Here is a 16,421-nt window from a genome sequence, read left to right as displayed (position 1 = left end):
TGAAATAGATTGTGTCACTACCAATGATGTTGTTTCCTTTTCAACGAATTAAATGAATTTTTACCATTTTCCAAACATGAAGTTCTATTGATATAACTTTCACGTAGAGGTTTATATTCTTCATCAAATAAAATTCTATAGTTTAAACTGATGACTTTTATATTTAAATCAATTAACTTTGAATTATCTTAATATGAATTGATTACCTTTAAATGAAAATAGGAAGCAGTTTTCCCAGAAGGCTGAGGCAATTGAATAAACGTTTCTGGTTTTCCATTTGTAACTGTTGATATAGGCTATTTGTTTGAAACAATGCAATCTATATTTTTTTTTGTATTGAATTCAATATATTGAATAACTACTTAGTATTGAGTGATTTCAGGGGGAAAAAATATGTATTGCAAATTTTATAAAAAAAAATAATCTTTTTTTTACTTCCAGTTTCTATATAAGCTTTGATCTTTTTAAACTTAACAAACGATCAATTGTTATTTTAGTTTTTTATAGTGCAGTTTATTAAGCTTTCCTATACAGGAAAAAATGCGATCAATTTGTAAAACTAGGTTGATATATGTTAAATCTATATCAAGACATTCTTGTTGTATTCAGTCAGCGGGATATTGAAAAGAAGTTGTTTTATTAGCCTGGTTTTGTGATAGGAACAATAGAAATTCTCACATAGATTCAATATATTTTTTCTTCACAACAATGAAGTCAGCGATTCTGCCATGCATAATAAGATCTATAACAGCCTTAAATAATCTATCAAACAATTTTGATATTTTTTATGCATAGAATATTGCATTTGTATTTAGAATGCTGTCAGCTGAGATATGAAACAAATCAAAACAGCTGAGTCAGCAATAATATGAGGAGTTTTATAGTGTGTTTTTATTGTCAGATTGTTGTCTTTTTTATATACAATTCATTTTTATAACCTATCAAATATATTTGTGAATTAGTATTGCTGCTATTGCACCAATTTTGCATATATATGAATCATCTTGTTAACTATTTTTACACTTGGAAGATCCAAAATGAAGGGTTCATATAAGTCCAGGTATTGTTTTTGTCAAGCTTGCAACTTTTGTCGCAGAAAGCTAAACATAGGGATAGTGTCCCGCAGCGGCTACGGCGGTGGCTTAAGCTAACTTCTTAAAAGCTGTATTTTTGAAGGTGGAAGACCTGTCTGCTTCATGCTTTGTATATAGATGCATCATGTTATGAAGTTTCTGTCAGTCACATGTCAAATGTCCTTTACCTCATTTTCATGGTTCAGTGACTACTTGAAAAAGAAGTTAAGATGTTTTGTAATGTTAAATTCTCTCTTATTATAAGTAATAGGAAAATTATATTTGGTATGTGCATACCTTGCAAGGTATCCACGAAATATCATTGCCTGATATATTTTGTTTTGGGTTTGGTTTGTGATTTTTGCCTTAGATTCAGATTGGGCAGTTCAAAATCTTGCTGTATGGGCCTCGTACATAAAAAATATATTTTTCTGAAAAATGTATTCTTAAAAAAAAAATGAATTTGACTGTAAGTTTCGTTTTAGAAATTGTTTTACATTTGTCATTTTGGGGCCATTTAGCTGACTTTGTGGTATGGGCTATGCCCATTGTTGAAAACTTGACAGTTGTTCATTTCTGTGTCATTTGATCTCTTGTGAAGAGTTGCATGTCTGATTGACAATCATACCACATCTTCTTTTTTATGTAATTAAGATGTTATTATGATGATCATCATGTTTGAGCAGTTTAGATTCACATTTTCTGTATTTATTGTTCAACACTTGTTTGTTTCCAATTATGAATGTCCTTGTTTTTTATATCGTCATTTGTATGCATGTAAAGTGTCTTTTCCAAAGTTAATCAAGTTGTAAAAAAACTTCATTGACCTGTGCTCATAAATAAAAATCCTGATTTTAGAGTTTTATGAAGCACATATTTTAATTACACATTTACATAGTTCTTTTTTCTAAGGAAAATTATATCGATTTTTTTTTTTATTACAAATTACCTCATTGACTTGAAATAGGTTAAGTACTATAGGAAAACAGATATATACACAACTGACATGTAAATAACACTATTAAAGTTGTTAATGGTGCTTTTCTTTGATAGTTTCTGTTTGAATTCATTCACATCTTTTTCAGCCACAGGAAATGTTAGAGCTTGACATGTGGTATTTAGACACACCAATTGACATTTAAAATTTATGAAATTAAAGTTACAGTCATGTAATTTAACCATATTTATTGATATTGGTTCATTCTATCATTGATTTTGAAAAAGTTGATCACATTGTCAGGAAAAATGGGTTTTTTTTTTTCTAGCCACCTGCAGCACCATGATTTAGAGCTTTAAACATGTATAAGCACTTTGCCTATTGTTCAAAACTGTATTCTGACCTTTTGGTTTTTGAGTTGTCATTTTGTTGGTTGATATATTTACATATATATACAATATCTCCTTTTCCTCACATGGAGGGTTTATGACAAAAATTACCATTTTAATTATTCCATTGAAAAACAAAGTACTGGAGTATTGAACATTGGATGACCTCAAGTTCTGGTAGATGGTCACAAGCAAAAATCCAACTGATAATGCCTTAAGGTGGTACCCAACACTTTCACTAAAATTAATTTGACATAAAATTTTGACAAAGGATTTACTTTGACCTATTGAGAAAAATTTAAAAATTAAAAAAAAAATGAACCATTTTATCAGAAAAATTATACTGGTTATATAGCAGTTTGACAAACACTAATTTTGATCATTGAGAAGCTTATTATTCCCTTAAGAACACAACATAATTCAAACGTTAAGCAGATTTTACAGAGTTATCTCCCTGTAGTGTTAGGTACCACCTTAATGTTCATTTCATTAGTTTCTCTTACTTTTGTCGAAAGTATCTTCATTATTTTTTTTTTTAATTCAGACCATGTCACCAACCCTTTATTTATTACAAGGAGGAGCTAAAAGCCAGGTGAATGATACATACTCGGGTTGAAACAGCTTATGTGGTAGCTTCTGATCAGATGCTAAAAGTAATATGTTACTTAAGTTAAGCCTTACAAAGCCTTAATGCCTCAACTGAAGCACATTTGGATGACGTGCACAAAAGGTTTATTTTTAAAAATAATGTATGCATCAGGTCATCACAATGACCGGCCAATTAGTCTGCAAATTTTTTTTAATTAAAATCTATTTTTTTGAAACAATAATGGAAAGCTGTGAATTATACACAATTTAGTTAAAAAAACCATGTGTTGGTGTATACAAAACACAAAAACTGATAAAAAGTAATTCAATTAAAGATAGGTGTGTCCAATAACTGGGAGTTTTCAGGGGAAGAATTTAAGCTATTTTGTGTACTGGCCAGCTGGACCAGTGAACCGTAAATCTACTGGTCCAGATTTACTGGTCCTAAATAATGACATTCATTCGACTAACACTAATATAAATAATAAAATCCCTGTACAGTGGAATTTGTTTCGCAGGTATTTTTTTGTTGTTAATAAACTGAGATTGTGTTGCAATCAGTGATTTTTATCAACAACTTCTACTTAGGTCTATCAGACTACCATCTAACAAAATCTACTGGTCTCGGACTGCCAAACCATTGCTAATTTCAGCCCCTCGTTTTATTTGGTCATAAAACTTATATTGATAAGGTGCACAACTAATAAGAATGTAAGAATCATATGAAAATTTTCCACAAAGTAAAGAATAAACATTCGATCATACAGATAAATTGCTAACATGAGTCAGGTCAAATATTTTGCAATGTCTTAGAGGATATTCTGAACTTTATGCAACCTCGATTATAGAAAACATTGGCACAGAATAAGGATATTGAGGTTAATGATAATGTCCCTCTCTTCTTTCATATATAATTCTATTAACTGATGTGTCTTTTCTTACTAATTGTCATCATGGTTTTCATTATGAACCATTTTGTAATATTAATTTGTACATTAGTGCCTTTACTGCTACCACATAACAACTGCTATATATATTAATTGTATAAGTACCTTTGTATACAACCATGAAAATATTGGCCATTGTATCAATGTTATATAGATTTAGATACAGGCTTGTTGTCTGTTTTCAGATTTATCCATTCTGTGTCCTTTCCTTCAATTCCCATTCATTCTAAATTGATCCACTTGACATTTGAATAGACCTAGCATTTGTACTTTAAAACTAATGTCCACTCTGTTGACTTAGCTTTTATGGAATATCTTAAGAGTTTCTCTGCTTCCAAAGTTGTGAAATTGGGTACTTTAGGATTTAAGTAGGAATCTTTTTATGATTATCCTGAAGGGAAAATTGTCTTTAACCATGATACCAATAAGTTCATGAAATCTACTTGACTTGAGTACATTAAACTTATGTAGCCAACAGAGGGGGAGGGGTGTTTATATGTACCCCCCTCACTTTTCTGAAAGCAAGTCAAGATTCAGATTGAAATTTGACATTTAATTTCACATCCTCATGACCCTTAATAACCCCCATAATAGGCAACTTGGCTTGTTATAAAATTAAAACTTTGGATATTACACTGGTTCATATAAAAAAAGAAGTCTGTATTTTTATGTAGAAAAAAATCTTATGATCATATTTTGTTTTATTTGCGTAATTGTCTGTTCTGAGTTCATCATATTTTGTTTTATTTGCGTAATGGTCTGTTCATCAAATTTTGAAGACCCTCCCTTACATGGCAATATACTTTATAATGTTGATAACAATAAAAGTCTGATTCATATAAAGCAGATGAGCAACTTGCCTGTTTTTCTTATAATTTCACTATTGAGAAGACTTTTCATTAATACTGGCATTGTTCCATTGTATTCTTTAAAAGATCTATCATCATTGTAACAAATGTTTAACAAATTGTTGACTTTTTCTGTAAACAAATATTGGTTTTTGAATATGACTTTCAGTCTTGATGGAGGTAACATACAAACAATTCAATCTGTCATGTTATTTTTTTGAGATGTTAACCAAGCATATAAGAGAAAAAAAGAAAGACTTATTTTTCGTGAAAGAAAATTTAAGAATTTTGACAGATTGGTTTGTAGACACTTTAGTATGGATTAATTCTTTAAAACTGAAAATAACTCTTTTTTAATGAATTGAAATACTTCTTTTTGAAATAAGTTTCCTTGGTTTTAATTCATAAAGCTGCTAAAATTACAAATGAAAAACTAAATTGTTTAACTTAAATTATACAGTCTACGTTTTATGCATGTTTTATTTTCTCAAATTATTTATGAAATTTTGATTGCTTGTAAAACTTTTAACTACATTTGATTATTGAAAAAATGATATGTATTATTTAATAATTGACTGTTATACTTCCATACAAACAATCAATTTAAAACTTTATGACATCTATAAATGTAACAAATGCATAGAAAAATGCATTTTTTTTCAATTTATATTTATATTTCTTGAAACACAAAAAAAAAATTGTTTAAAATTACTTAAGTAACATGTTGTAGCAGCTCATATTTCTGTATTATTGATGTGTTGTGATAAAACATTATATAATAGTGTTCTATAGATAAAAGTCATGTGCAACCTGTTGTACTAATGTTGATTTTCATATTGTGTAATTTCTAGTTGTTGCAACCTTTGCTCTTTACAGAAAATGAGGTTTAAGGGTGGTAGAATTAGTGTTTCCCTCTACTCTTCAGAGGCGTTTTTCAGGGCCCTGTCCTCTTCTTTTCTGGTGAAAAGTTGGTTGATTATATAGGAAATAACTGAAACATGACTGGAGCTGCCAGACCCCCTTCTTCGGCAGTCAGTGAGCCCCCAACTATGAAAATTACTTGATCTGCCACTGCTCCTTACACACATTCTACATATGTCTTTAATCAGTCTGCACCAAAAACTTTTTCAACTTCTAGTCCAAAGACCAATATTCCGACATTTTTCTTATTGACCTTCCAAACAAAGTTTGGCAAAAACTTACAAGTTTGAATAAATTTTTCTAGTCTGGGGAATCGGACTAGTGGCTAACCGTGCAGATTGCTTTAACACACATCTTTTTCTGCTGACAATTAATTATTGTTATTTTTTTTATGTTTTATACAGTTGGCTTTACTTTTTAAAAAAATTTGTAAGGGTTCCGCGGAACCCAGTGTCTCGCCTACTTTTGCTGTAAATCCCAGGCTCAACAAAAATGAGGAAAAAAATCTATAAAAATATTCCTCTTGATACTATCTTATGATTGTAAGAAGCTTCTGTCCAAGTTTGGTAAAAATCTAGGATAGTTAATGAATCTATTAAATGTTTTGAAAACTTTAACTGCAGACTGTATGTAATGTTAACTGGAAGAAAATCTAAGTCCATTTAAAAGTAAAATATAGAAAAAATGGAGTTATCTTTTTACAAAATTTACTTCTGGATACTATCTTATGATCATAAATAAGCTTTTATCACAGTTTGGTACAAACCCAGGATATTTTAAGAAAGTTAATTAAATTCTAAAAACTTAAACCACAGAGTGAATGTAATGTTTCACCGCAGAAAAACTAAGTCCATTTTAAAGTAAAATATGGAAAAAATGGATTTATTTTTTTACAAAATTTACTTCTGGATACTATCTTATGATCATAAACAAGCTTCTGTCCAGTTTGGTACAAACCAAGGATAGTTTAAGAAAGTTATTAAAATTCTGAAAACTTTAACCACAGAATGAATGTTATGTTTCCCCGCAAAAAAAAAACTAAGTCCATTTATATGTTAAATACGGAAAAAATGGAATTTTTTTTTTACAAAATTTACTTCTGGATACTATCTTATGATCATAAACAAGCTTCTGTCCAAGTTTGGTAGAAATCCAGTATAGTTTAAGAAAGTTATTAAAATTTCAAAAACTTTAACCACAGAGTGAATATTTGTGGACGCCGCCGACGACGACGGAAAGTAGGATCGCTTAGTCTCGCTTTTTCGACTAAAGTCGAAGGCTCGACAAAAATCAAACATATAATTATTATATAATTTTCTGTTGTTGTAAAATTTGGTAAATAACAAACCTATTGTATATATATATTTTATAAGTAAATAAAAATTCAGTATTTGCTTCCAAAAATCAATTAAATGGTAGTTCATGTAATTTAATTCACTATGTATTGAATTAATCCTACAAATTATTTATGCATGGTCTGTTGTTTGATGTGCACTTAAATTTGGATTTTTACAGATTATTGAGATTGAAAACATAATATCATTTATTTATAAATGTCAAATTGTTTGAAACTGCCACAATATTTCAGCAGATATTAGCCCTGTTAATGTAGATGTAACACAAATCATAAACGCTGTTGAACAAGATTATTTTAATAACATTTCAAATCGATATGATTTTTCCTCATTTTAGATTTAGAGATGATGGTGATTTTAGATAGCTTAAAACTAATCGGACGACACATGGCTTATTTTAATGCATTTCAAATTATTTAATTTGAGAATAGAAAAATGGACGAGATAACATTTCTTTAACTGGTTTGATATAATTTGAATTCAGTTTGAGCATTGTGAATTGTCTGATGTTTAGCTGCTGAAATTTTTGCCTAAACTTGGGTTACAATTTAGTAAATTTAAGTCTTGGCAAAACTGCTTTCAAATTTTGCGTAGCATTTTTTTAAAATTGATCTTAATATAATGTTTGATCAGAAATAAGGAAAAGTAAAAGTTTTAAGTACTTTCATACTAATAAAGTGTTGTTTACAACACTAGAATGATATCCTGAACCATTCTTCAAAAAGAATTTTAAAATCTACAGGTCTAAGAACTCAATCTTATGGAAAATTTTAGTTAGACACTGTAGAGATGGTATTTTCAGGCCTGAGAGCAATTTTACAAGCCTAAGACTGCCACAGGGCCAGTGGTTCAGTGTAAAGACTTCTGAACTTAGGGATAGTCCTGTGTAATTTAAGAGTCCTTTGCTAGTGAATGAATGTGAATTAAAGGTCCAAAAGAGCCAATTACACTTTTATCAAATTAAAAGGATTGACAATGTCCTGAATTAAAAGAAAACCAAACAACAAAAAGACTAGCAATAGAATACTAAACACAACCTAGAAAACTCAAATCTGTGTTACATTAACTCCCGAAGAAAAATGGAGGTAATCTCATGTGGTCCTGGCAGATCCTGCTCCACATGTGGTATGTCCTGTTGCTCATGGTTAGGCAGATCCTGCTCCACATGTGGACTGTCCTGTTGCTCATGGGTAGGCAGATCCTGCTCCACATGTGGACTGTCCTGTTGCTTATGGGTAGGCAGATCCTGCTCCACATGTGGACTGTCCTGTTGCTCATGGTTAGGGAGATCCTGCTCCACATGTGGACTGTTCTGTTGCTCATGAGTAGGCAGATCCTGCTCCACATGTGGACTGTCCTGTTGCTCATGGGTAGGTAGATCGTGCTCCACATTGGACTATCCTGGGTAGGCAGATCCTGCTCCACATGTGGACTGTCCTGGGTAGGAAGATCCTGCTCCACATGTGGACTGTCCTGTTGCTCATGGGTGTGCAGATCCTGCTCCACATGTGGACTGTCCTGTTGCTCATGGGTAGGCAGATCCTGCTCCACATGTGGACTGTCCTGTTGGTCATGGGTAGGCAGATCCTGCTCCACATGTGGACTGTCCTGGGTAGGCTGATCCTGCTCCACATGTGGACTGTCCTGGGTAGGCAGATCCTGCTCCACATGTGGACTGTCCTGTTGGTCATGGGTAGGCAGATCCTGCTCCACATGTGGACTGTCCTGTTGCTCATGGGTAGGCAGATCCTGCTCCACATGTGGACTGTCCTGTTGGTCATGGGTAAGCAGATCCTGCTCCACATGTGGACTGTCCTGGGTAGGCAGATCCTGCTCCACATGTGGACTGTCCTGTTGCTCATGGTGGTACAAAACCTGGTAATAAGTCTAAATCAGTAGGTTAAGTTTGAGTTATGGCAGTCAGGAGTGCTTGGTTATAATTTCTGTAATCCTGATATGAAGGTGCATGACTATCAGTAGAAAGAAGTTTGTTTCAGTGATGAACTTTAGTGTTTTGTAATTCAATCTAATATTCATCATGTTTTTTTTTGCTCCCAAAAGTTGTTTTTTTTGTATTTTTTGCTAAAACATTTTATAATCAATGACAAACACATATAATGTCACCACAAATGCAAACACTTTAAAATTTTTGATTTTTTAAAAATTAAATCCACAAAATGTCAAAAATAAATTATAGCTACATAATAAATAAACATCAACTTTTTTTTACATTTTCACATAAAATCACTTATTGTAACAAGTGGAATACACAGAAGTATAAAATAAATATAACATGTACTTATGTCTGGTGAAGATTAGGGTAAATGTGGTAATTATGATTCAGGAAATTATATACAATAAATACATGTATATTGTATGATTTCCCTTGTGTCACAGATGTGACATGCTTTTTAATGCTAATGAATGTATAGATGGCTTTAAAATGTCTGGTGGAAAACAGCTCAAATTGAAAGGTAAAACATTAATTTTATTTTTGCTCAATGTATTGCATTACAATTACTGATTTATATGTGTGTAACCACACTTGTTGACAAACATTTTGTATACATGTGCATAGATAAATTGTCAAGTGGGATGGGAGAGTAATATTACTAAATGTAAATAAACAAGTTCCTGTTCAGATTTTGCAGAAATGTTTTGTTACTTTTCTCTGCTAAAAATATTGGAACCCCCCTTTTTTCACGTAGAGATATGGTCTTCTACATATCAATTTCATGGTTTCCTGTGTTATTTTGATATTAAAACACTTATAATAATATACGCGTAGATTTATTTCAAATCAACTGATTGAGATTTCTTTACCACACTCTATATACAAGAGAGACTTTGCTGACTTATTGTATGCATGGTCTAAATTAAAAGAGGGACGAAAGATACCAAAGGGACAGTCAAACTCATAAATCTAAAACAAACTGACAACGCCATGGCTAAAAATGTAAAAGACAAACAGAAAAACAATAGTACACATGACACAACATAGAAAACTAAAGAATAAACAACACGAACGCCACCAAAAACTAGGGGTGATCTGAGGTGCTCCAGAAGGTATTGTTTAAGTCATCATTTGGTGGCTGTCTATTTACTTGGAAAGGAAAATACTTGCTAAAATAGTACCGGTAGTCAGTTTTTTACTCTACACCTAGACCTCAAAGATATTTTATTATAAATAATTCTAATTCCATACATTTATTTCTATAACTTATCAATTTTACAATTAGAGCTATTACAAATACTAGTACAAAAATTGTACAATAAAAGCAGTATTTGCCACACAGTATTATTCATTTCCAGACTACTCTATATGTTTTGAAATATAAGTGTCATCTTCAAAACTGCAATACCCAGTCTACCTTTTCATGTATGAGCTTACCAAGCGAAGCTTTATAAATTTACCATTGAAAGACATGTAATAATAGAAACTTTTTTTTTTATCTTTTCAGTTATGAGGCTGACTAAGCCTGGCCTGATGGCCTTTCATCCTTTGATCAGTGACAACAGGGACTTGCCTGGTCAGCTGTTCTCTAAACTGAACGATACAGATATAGCCAAACCAATTGGTCTTCCGTACTTTGGTCTTGATGACCTTCTAACCTTGCCGCAAAACTTTGGGTAAGTACTTTGAACTCTCCTAAGCCCTGTACATGATTTTGTTCAACGTATACTAATTTTCAATCTAGAACTTCCATGTGTAACTTGGATTAGTTTAGGGATTACAGTTACAACCAATTTGCTGTAATCCATAATCTTATGTATGTGGATTAATATTAAGAAAGGAAACTCCAATAAGTTATCCTGTATAAAGTGGTTGTCATTTGTTGCTGTATACTGTGGATTCATTTATTTTTGTGGATTCCAATTTTCGTGGATTGCTGAAAACTTGTCTTTTCGTGGATATTTGATTTCGTGATTCTGCCAAAGACTGCACACATCCTAATACAAAATTTGTTATTCGTTGAACATTTAAATTTGTGGTTCACCTGTACCCAGGGAAACCACGAAAGTTGGTATCCAACGAATAATAATGAATTCACAGTAGTATATTTGTTTTTCATTATTTGTTTTTATTTTAAAGCCTATTATAATTTGCCATTTAGGTTTTGCTCTTTGTTGAAGGCCATATGGTGACCTGTAGTTTGTAACTTCTACAGTATTTGGTCTTTGGTTGAGAGTCGTCTCATTGCCAATTAACCTCATTTTCTTATGTTTATAAAATCGAGGATTGGACATAATGGTTATAGGAATAATGTGTTAAGTTCAATTCAAAATGGCAAATAAGGTGCTTCAAAAAAATCAGAGAGAATATTGGAGTACCCTTTCAAACCAGCTCTTTAATATTGATTCATTGTCATAAAGCCATCTAAATTAGTGTGCAAAGCTACAAATACAGTTTGTGAATTTTACAGCTTGAAATTAGATGAAGGTCACACAATCCGTTTAATGCAGATTATTGGCTACATTTAAGTTTAGAAGATAAGTTCCAACATCCCGAAACCCTGCCAGCTGAGACCCAAAATTATTTGATTTTTTTGAAAAAATTATTTTTCACTCAATGATATAAAAGACCTCTGACACATTAATTTTGTGACTACATATAACTCCTGAACTTCCTGTTTTATGTTTTGTATTATCTTGTCTGAATTGTAACACCGAAATAAATCAAAATCTACATTTAAATTGCAAATTAAGTGAAAATTTGAGCAAATAAGGCACCTGTCCTGTATAAAAAAAAAAGGAATAAAAGATATTTTAAAGATATCACGGGACAGTCAGCTTCGAAAATTTATAGAAGGGCTAAACTTATTACTCACATTTGGTGGAAAAGTGGGGAATACAACTTTCATTAAACACGGTCATCGCTGAAACCAAAACTTGACGATTAGAAAGTAGGTTATAATCTATATGATATAGAAATAAGAAGAAATGGTATTATTGTAAATGATGCAACTTAATATCAGAGTTCAGAGATATATTTAAACAACTTAAGTCACAGTGCATCACTCACCAAATGCAAAACCCATACTGTATAGTCATCTACAAAAAGTCCCTATATGACAAGATGAGAGAAATTGAGAAGGCTGTCAGCATAATTAAAAGAAAAAAGAAACTCAGGGTAGTACATTCAAATGCGGGAAAAGTACATATGAACCCTTATAAAAATGAATTGGAAACTTAGAACAAGCTTGAGTGTATCAGTACAAAGTTATTTGAGCTTACTAGTCTAAGGTCACTGTGAATCTATTGCTCGTTAAACAATGTCACAGCTTTCTATTTTTTCGCATATTGTCTAATTAAATGGTATAAATTGATTTTTATTGCATATATTAATATTGGAGTGTATTTATTAATTTTTTGTGTATATTTTAGGAACATTTTCCTTGGAGAGACATTTTCTAGTTATATTAGTGTGCACAACGACAGTATGCATACATGTAAAGAAATAGTACTAAAAGTAGGTTTACTTTACTGTATCACCATTTAATTCTATAAGTGACATAACCTTAGAGAGTCCCCTTTAAGCAGAAAGGAAGAATAAAGAAATATAGTAGCATAAAGACTTTTAAAAGATATGCAAGAACCTAACTGAACACCAAGAATCACTTTAGTTTCAGAATGAGAGGTCAAAGTGCACCTCTCCTGGAGGAATTTATTACTCTCCTTTAAAAAGATACTCTGCCTATGCATCAGTTTGACAAAGGAACATGATAGGATATTATGTACTTATGTAAGTCAGATGCTGATGTCTAGATGTGTTGTTTTGATTCTAAAACCTTATAAAAAAGAAGATGTGGTATGATTGCCAATGAGACAACTATCCACAAAAGACCAAAATGGCACAAACATTAACAACTATAGGTCTGCGTACAGCCTTCAACAAATAACAAAGCCCATACCGCATAGTCAGCTATAAAAGGCCCCGATAAGACAATGTAAAACAATTTAAACAAGAAAACTAACGGCCTTATTTATGTAAAAAAATGAACAAAAAACAAATATGTAACACATAAACAAACGACAACCACTGAATTACAGTTGGCCTATGAGTCACATCGCACTTGCCTAGATGTCAGAGTCAGGGACTTGCAGTAAAAAAACTAAAAGGGAAAGATTGAAGTGAACATACATTGAATTTTACTATTCTGAGTATAGTTAAAAATGAAAAGAACTCTTTATAGATTGAGTGGTGCCCTGGCATTCTCTAGTCCTACCTACATCAAGAATGCTCAAACCCCAAAAAATAGAAGTCAATGATTTATGAATACTTGAAAATTGGAAAGATTGCTAAAGGTACATTTAGTTGTTGTCCATCCATCCATTCATATAATGTTTCCAGAAAAATGAAATTAAACCATAATGATTGAGTTTGGATGGTGTCTAGTTGCTTTAAATGTTATCTATAAAAATTGTGCATGGCCGCTTAATTGGTATCCAACATTGACCACCATCAACTGTATGATAAATTTACTCAAAGATACACATATTAAAAGTACCTTTCTGTCATAAGAACCAAATTAATAATCTCTGACAGTATTTATCTACGAACCCAATAATTACACGATAATAGCTAAGATATGTATTTGATGGTCTACATTATCAGGTGAACACAGTTGGAGTACAATTATTACACCATTTTTTTGTCATCAGGAGATAATGCACTGGGTTTGGCGCTGTTTTTTTGGTTTGCCTGCAAAGAATTTTTTTTAACGATGGAATATAAATTCATCTGTCAGAAGTGCAATCATTGGTGTTTAGATGATAAGAGGGATGTTTCCCCCATATTGTCTTATCATTATCCTTGCATCAACTCCCACAACCTCGACATAATGTTACGCTTGTAGTAATTACCCTACAAAGCATCTACCATTGTTTTACTATCATTACTAGTGTAACTATTTCATAATCCATCCAGAAACCTAAAAACTGATATTTTCAATGACTTCTATACTGCTGTGATGAGAATTGAATGTTGTCAGAATGACATTTAACAGGCATACACAATTTATGATATCTTGAAAAATGGGTTTTTAAAATATTTTTACTATGGTGTAATTATGTTTTTTTTTCACAGGTGATACATCTTTTGTTTTGGGTAATTTGAAAGTTTTGTGTCCTTGAAGGGGTCTAATGTAAATTGGCAACACACAACAAATTATGCTTTATTCCAAAATAATGATGTTTACCTCCCACACTAATTTTCTAACATGCTGCTTTGCTATTCATACCAGTCTTTATGTATTATTTGGAATTTGATGTTTCTCTTTTTATACCCCCTGCTTTAAAAAAAAGTGGGGTAAACCGTTTTACCTCTGTCTGTATGTCCATCCATCCATCTGTCCTTCCGTCTGTCAGTATGACTAATCGTCCCATGAATATTTTTCATCATATCTTTAACATCTACATCAAAAGGATTTCTGAAATTTTGGTTACAGGGTTTATATTAGTCAGCTATACTGTGTATACAGTTTCAGGTTCATCCCTCAACAACTTACTGTTCTCTCAAATTTTCCTGAACCAAATTTTATGATACTTAAAACGACCATTGCTTATTACCACAAAGCACAGATCAAGTTTGAATTTATGTGGCGTCACTTTTTATCGTTCTAGAGTTACTAATAGAAAAATTACTTCAGTTTTCCACAACCAAACGTTATGAATCTTGTTCACAATGCTTTTTACCACAAAATTTGAATTTTGCTGGCGTCAAATTTATCATTCCAGAGTCATACCCCTTTGAAAATAGAAAAATTGCTGAATTTTCATTTTTTCTGTTCTCTCAATTTAGTTTACTTAAGTAAATGTGATGAAACTTATACACAATGCTTATTACAATAGAACTCCAATCATGTAATATTTTGGATAGTGTCACTTTTACTGTTCTAGAATAATGTCTCCTAATAAAGTTAATATGCAAATAGGGGCATCATCTGTATCCCATGGACACCATCTTGCTGAAACATTGTCTTATTATAAAATAGTTTCCAATTCAATCCATAAGCTGATACAGTCAAATCTTCTGTCTTGTCAGTTTTTTTTGGATTTAACTTTTGTATGCCCCACCTAAGAAAGTAGAGGGGCATTATGGTTTTTGGTCTGTGGGTCCTTTTTTTGACCGTTTATCCGTTGTATGTCTGTTTGTCCGTCTGTCAAGCTTCAGGTTAAAGTTTTTGTTCAAGGTAGTTTTTGAAGAATTTGAAGTCCAATCAACTTGAAACTTAGTACATGTTCCCTATGATATAGTCTTTCTAATTTTAATGCCAAATTTGAGTTTTTACCCCAATTTCATGGTCCACTGAACATAGAAAATTATAGTGCGAGTGGGGCATCCCTGTACTATGAACTTATTCTTGTTGAATTTAACTTGGAGTTCTCTGAATTAGTAAGTTATCAGAAATATTTACCATGCCTTATTGAAAGATGGCAAAGAAACATGTCCAATTGGCAAAAAAATGGCAAGGTGATTAACTCTTGATGTTAGTTCATCCTGTGTTACTGTTTTCTAATGAACCATCATCAATATCAATGCACTTGATTTACTCTGTGTGTCTAAAATATGGTACATGAAGAATTTGTCAAAATATGATTGATGAAAGTACTTTTTTTCAATGAATAGCCACAAAATTAGAGAAACAGATTTGCCTAAGCAAGGATTGTTTAGTGTGGTCCAAACCATATAATATCAGCCATATGGCAATGCTATTCAATTACCGGTACCTCTTGCTCCATTTTGACCTCAGACTGAAATTTTCATTTGATAAAAGGAAGAATGCACTGAGTATGGATTTTAATTTAAAATTAACTGTTCTGTATTTAAATATTGTTTATGAGATATTGATGGTTGTGAGTGCAAGTCAAGTTCAGTCAAACAGATTTTTTTATTTGAATATCAAAACTAGTTAGGTGATATAAGATTATTTTGTAAACAATATCATAAAAGATTAGAATAAGCCTCCTTAAAACTTTATCAGGAAATATATATTTCTTATCAAGAAAAGAAAATAAAGTCACCTATTTATTGAAAATTTGGTTAACGGTGAAAAAAAAGGATAAGATTGTGTTCTGCAATTAATTTTATTTTGTCTGGATTGTGCACTACATGCACTTTTAAGAGCAAACAAGGTACTACCATTGTTACATAAAGTCACAACATAGTGAGTAATAGGACATAAAGGGAACATGTGGAGATCATACGATTTGTACATAACATATTTGTAATAAAATACAAAAGAAATTATACATTATCAGTATAATAAAACAGAAGTTACAGTTTTGTAGACATGCTTGTATTTTTGTGGGGTTTTTTTCTTCATTTTTTGCCATGGATATAATAAAGATTCACAACTATAC

General features: G+C 31.8%; 1 protein-coding gene across 3 annotated transcripts in view; it reads left to right on the top strand.

Moving 5' to 3' along the window:
- LOC134681697 (trafficking protein particle complex subunit 13-like) overlaps positions 1-16,421 on the top strand; it is a 77,555-nt gene that overhangs the window by 38,918 nt on the left and 22,216 nt on the right. The window contains exons 1-3 of one of the 3 annotated variants that reach the window (XM_063541342.1): positions 9,387-9,532; positions 10,520-10,688; positions 12,444-12,528. In XM_063541342.1, the coding sequence (XP_063397412.1) occupies positions 9,463-9,532; positions 10,520-10,688; positions 12,444-12,528 (324 nt within the window). In that variant the 5' untranslated portion in view covers positions 9,387-9,462. Of the gene's footprint in view, positions 1-9,386; positions 9,533-10,519; positions 10,689-12,443; positions 12,529-16,421 lie in introns of those variants that run through there. The other 2 variants (XM_063541351.1, XM_063541347.1) reach the window with 2 other exon arrangements.

Source organism: Mytilus trossulus, chromosome 1 (genome assembly GCF_036588685.1).
Source record: "Mytilus trossulus isolate FHL-02 chromosome 1, PNRI_Mtr1.1.1.hap1, whole genome shotgun sequence".
Taxonomy (NCBI): domain Eukaryota; kingdom Metazoa; phylum Mollusca; class Bivalvia; order Mytilida; family Mytilidae; genus Mytilus; species Mytilus trossulus.
The sequence above is the reverse complement of the archived record's forward strand: the minus strand, read 5'-3'. Positions and strand labels throughout refer to the sequence as shown.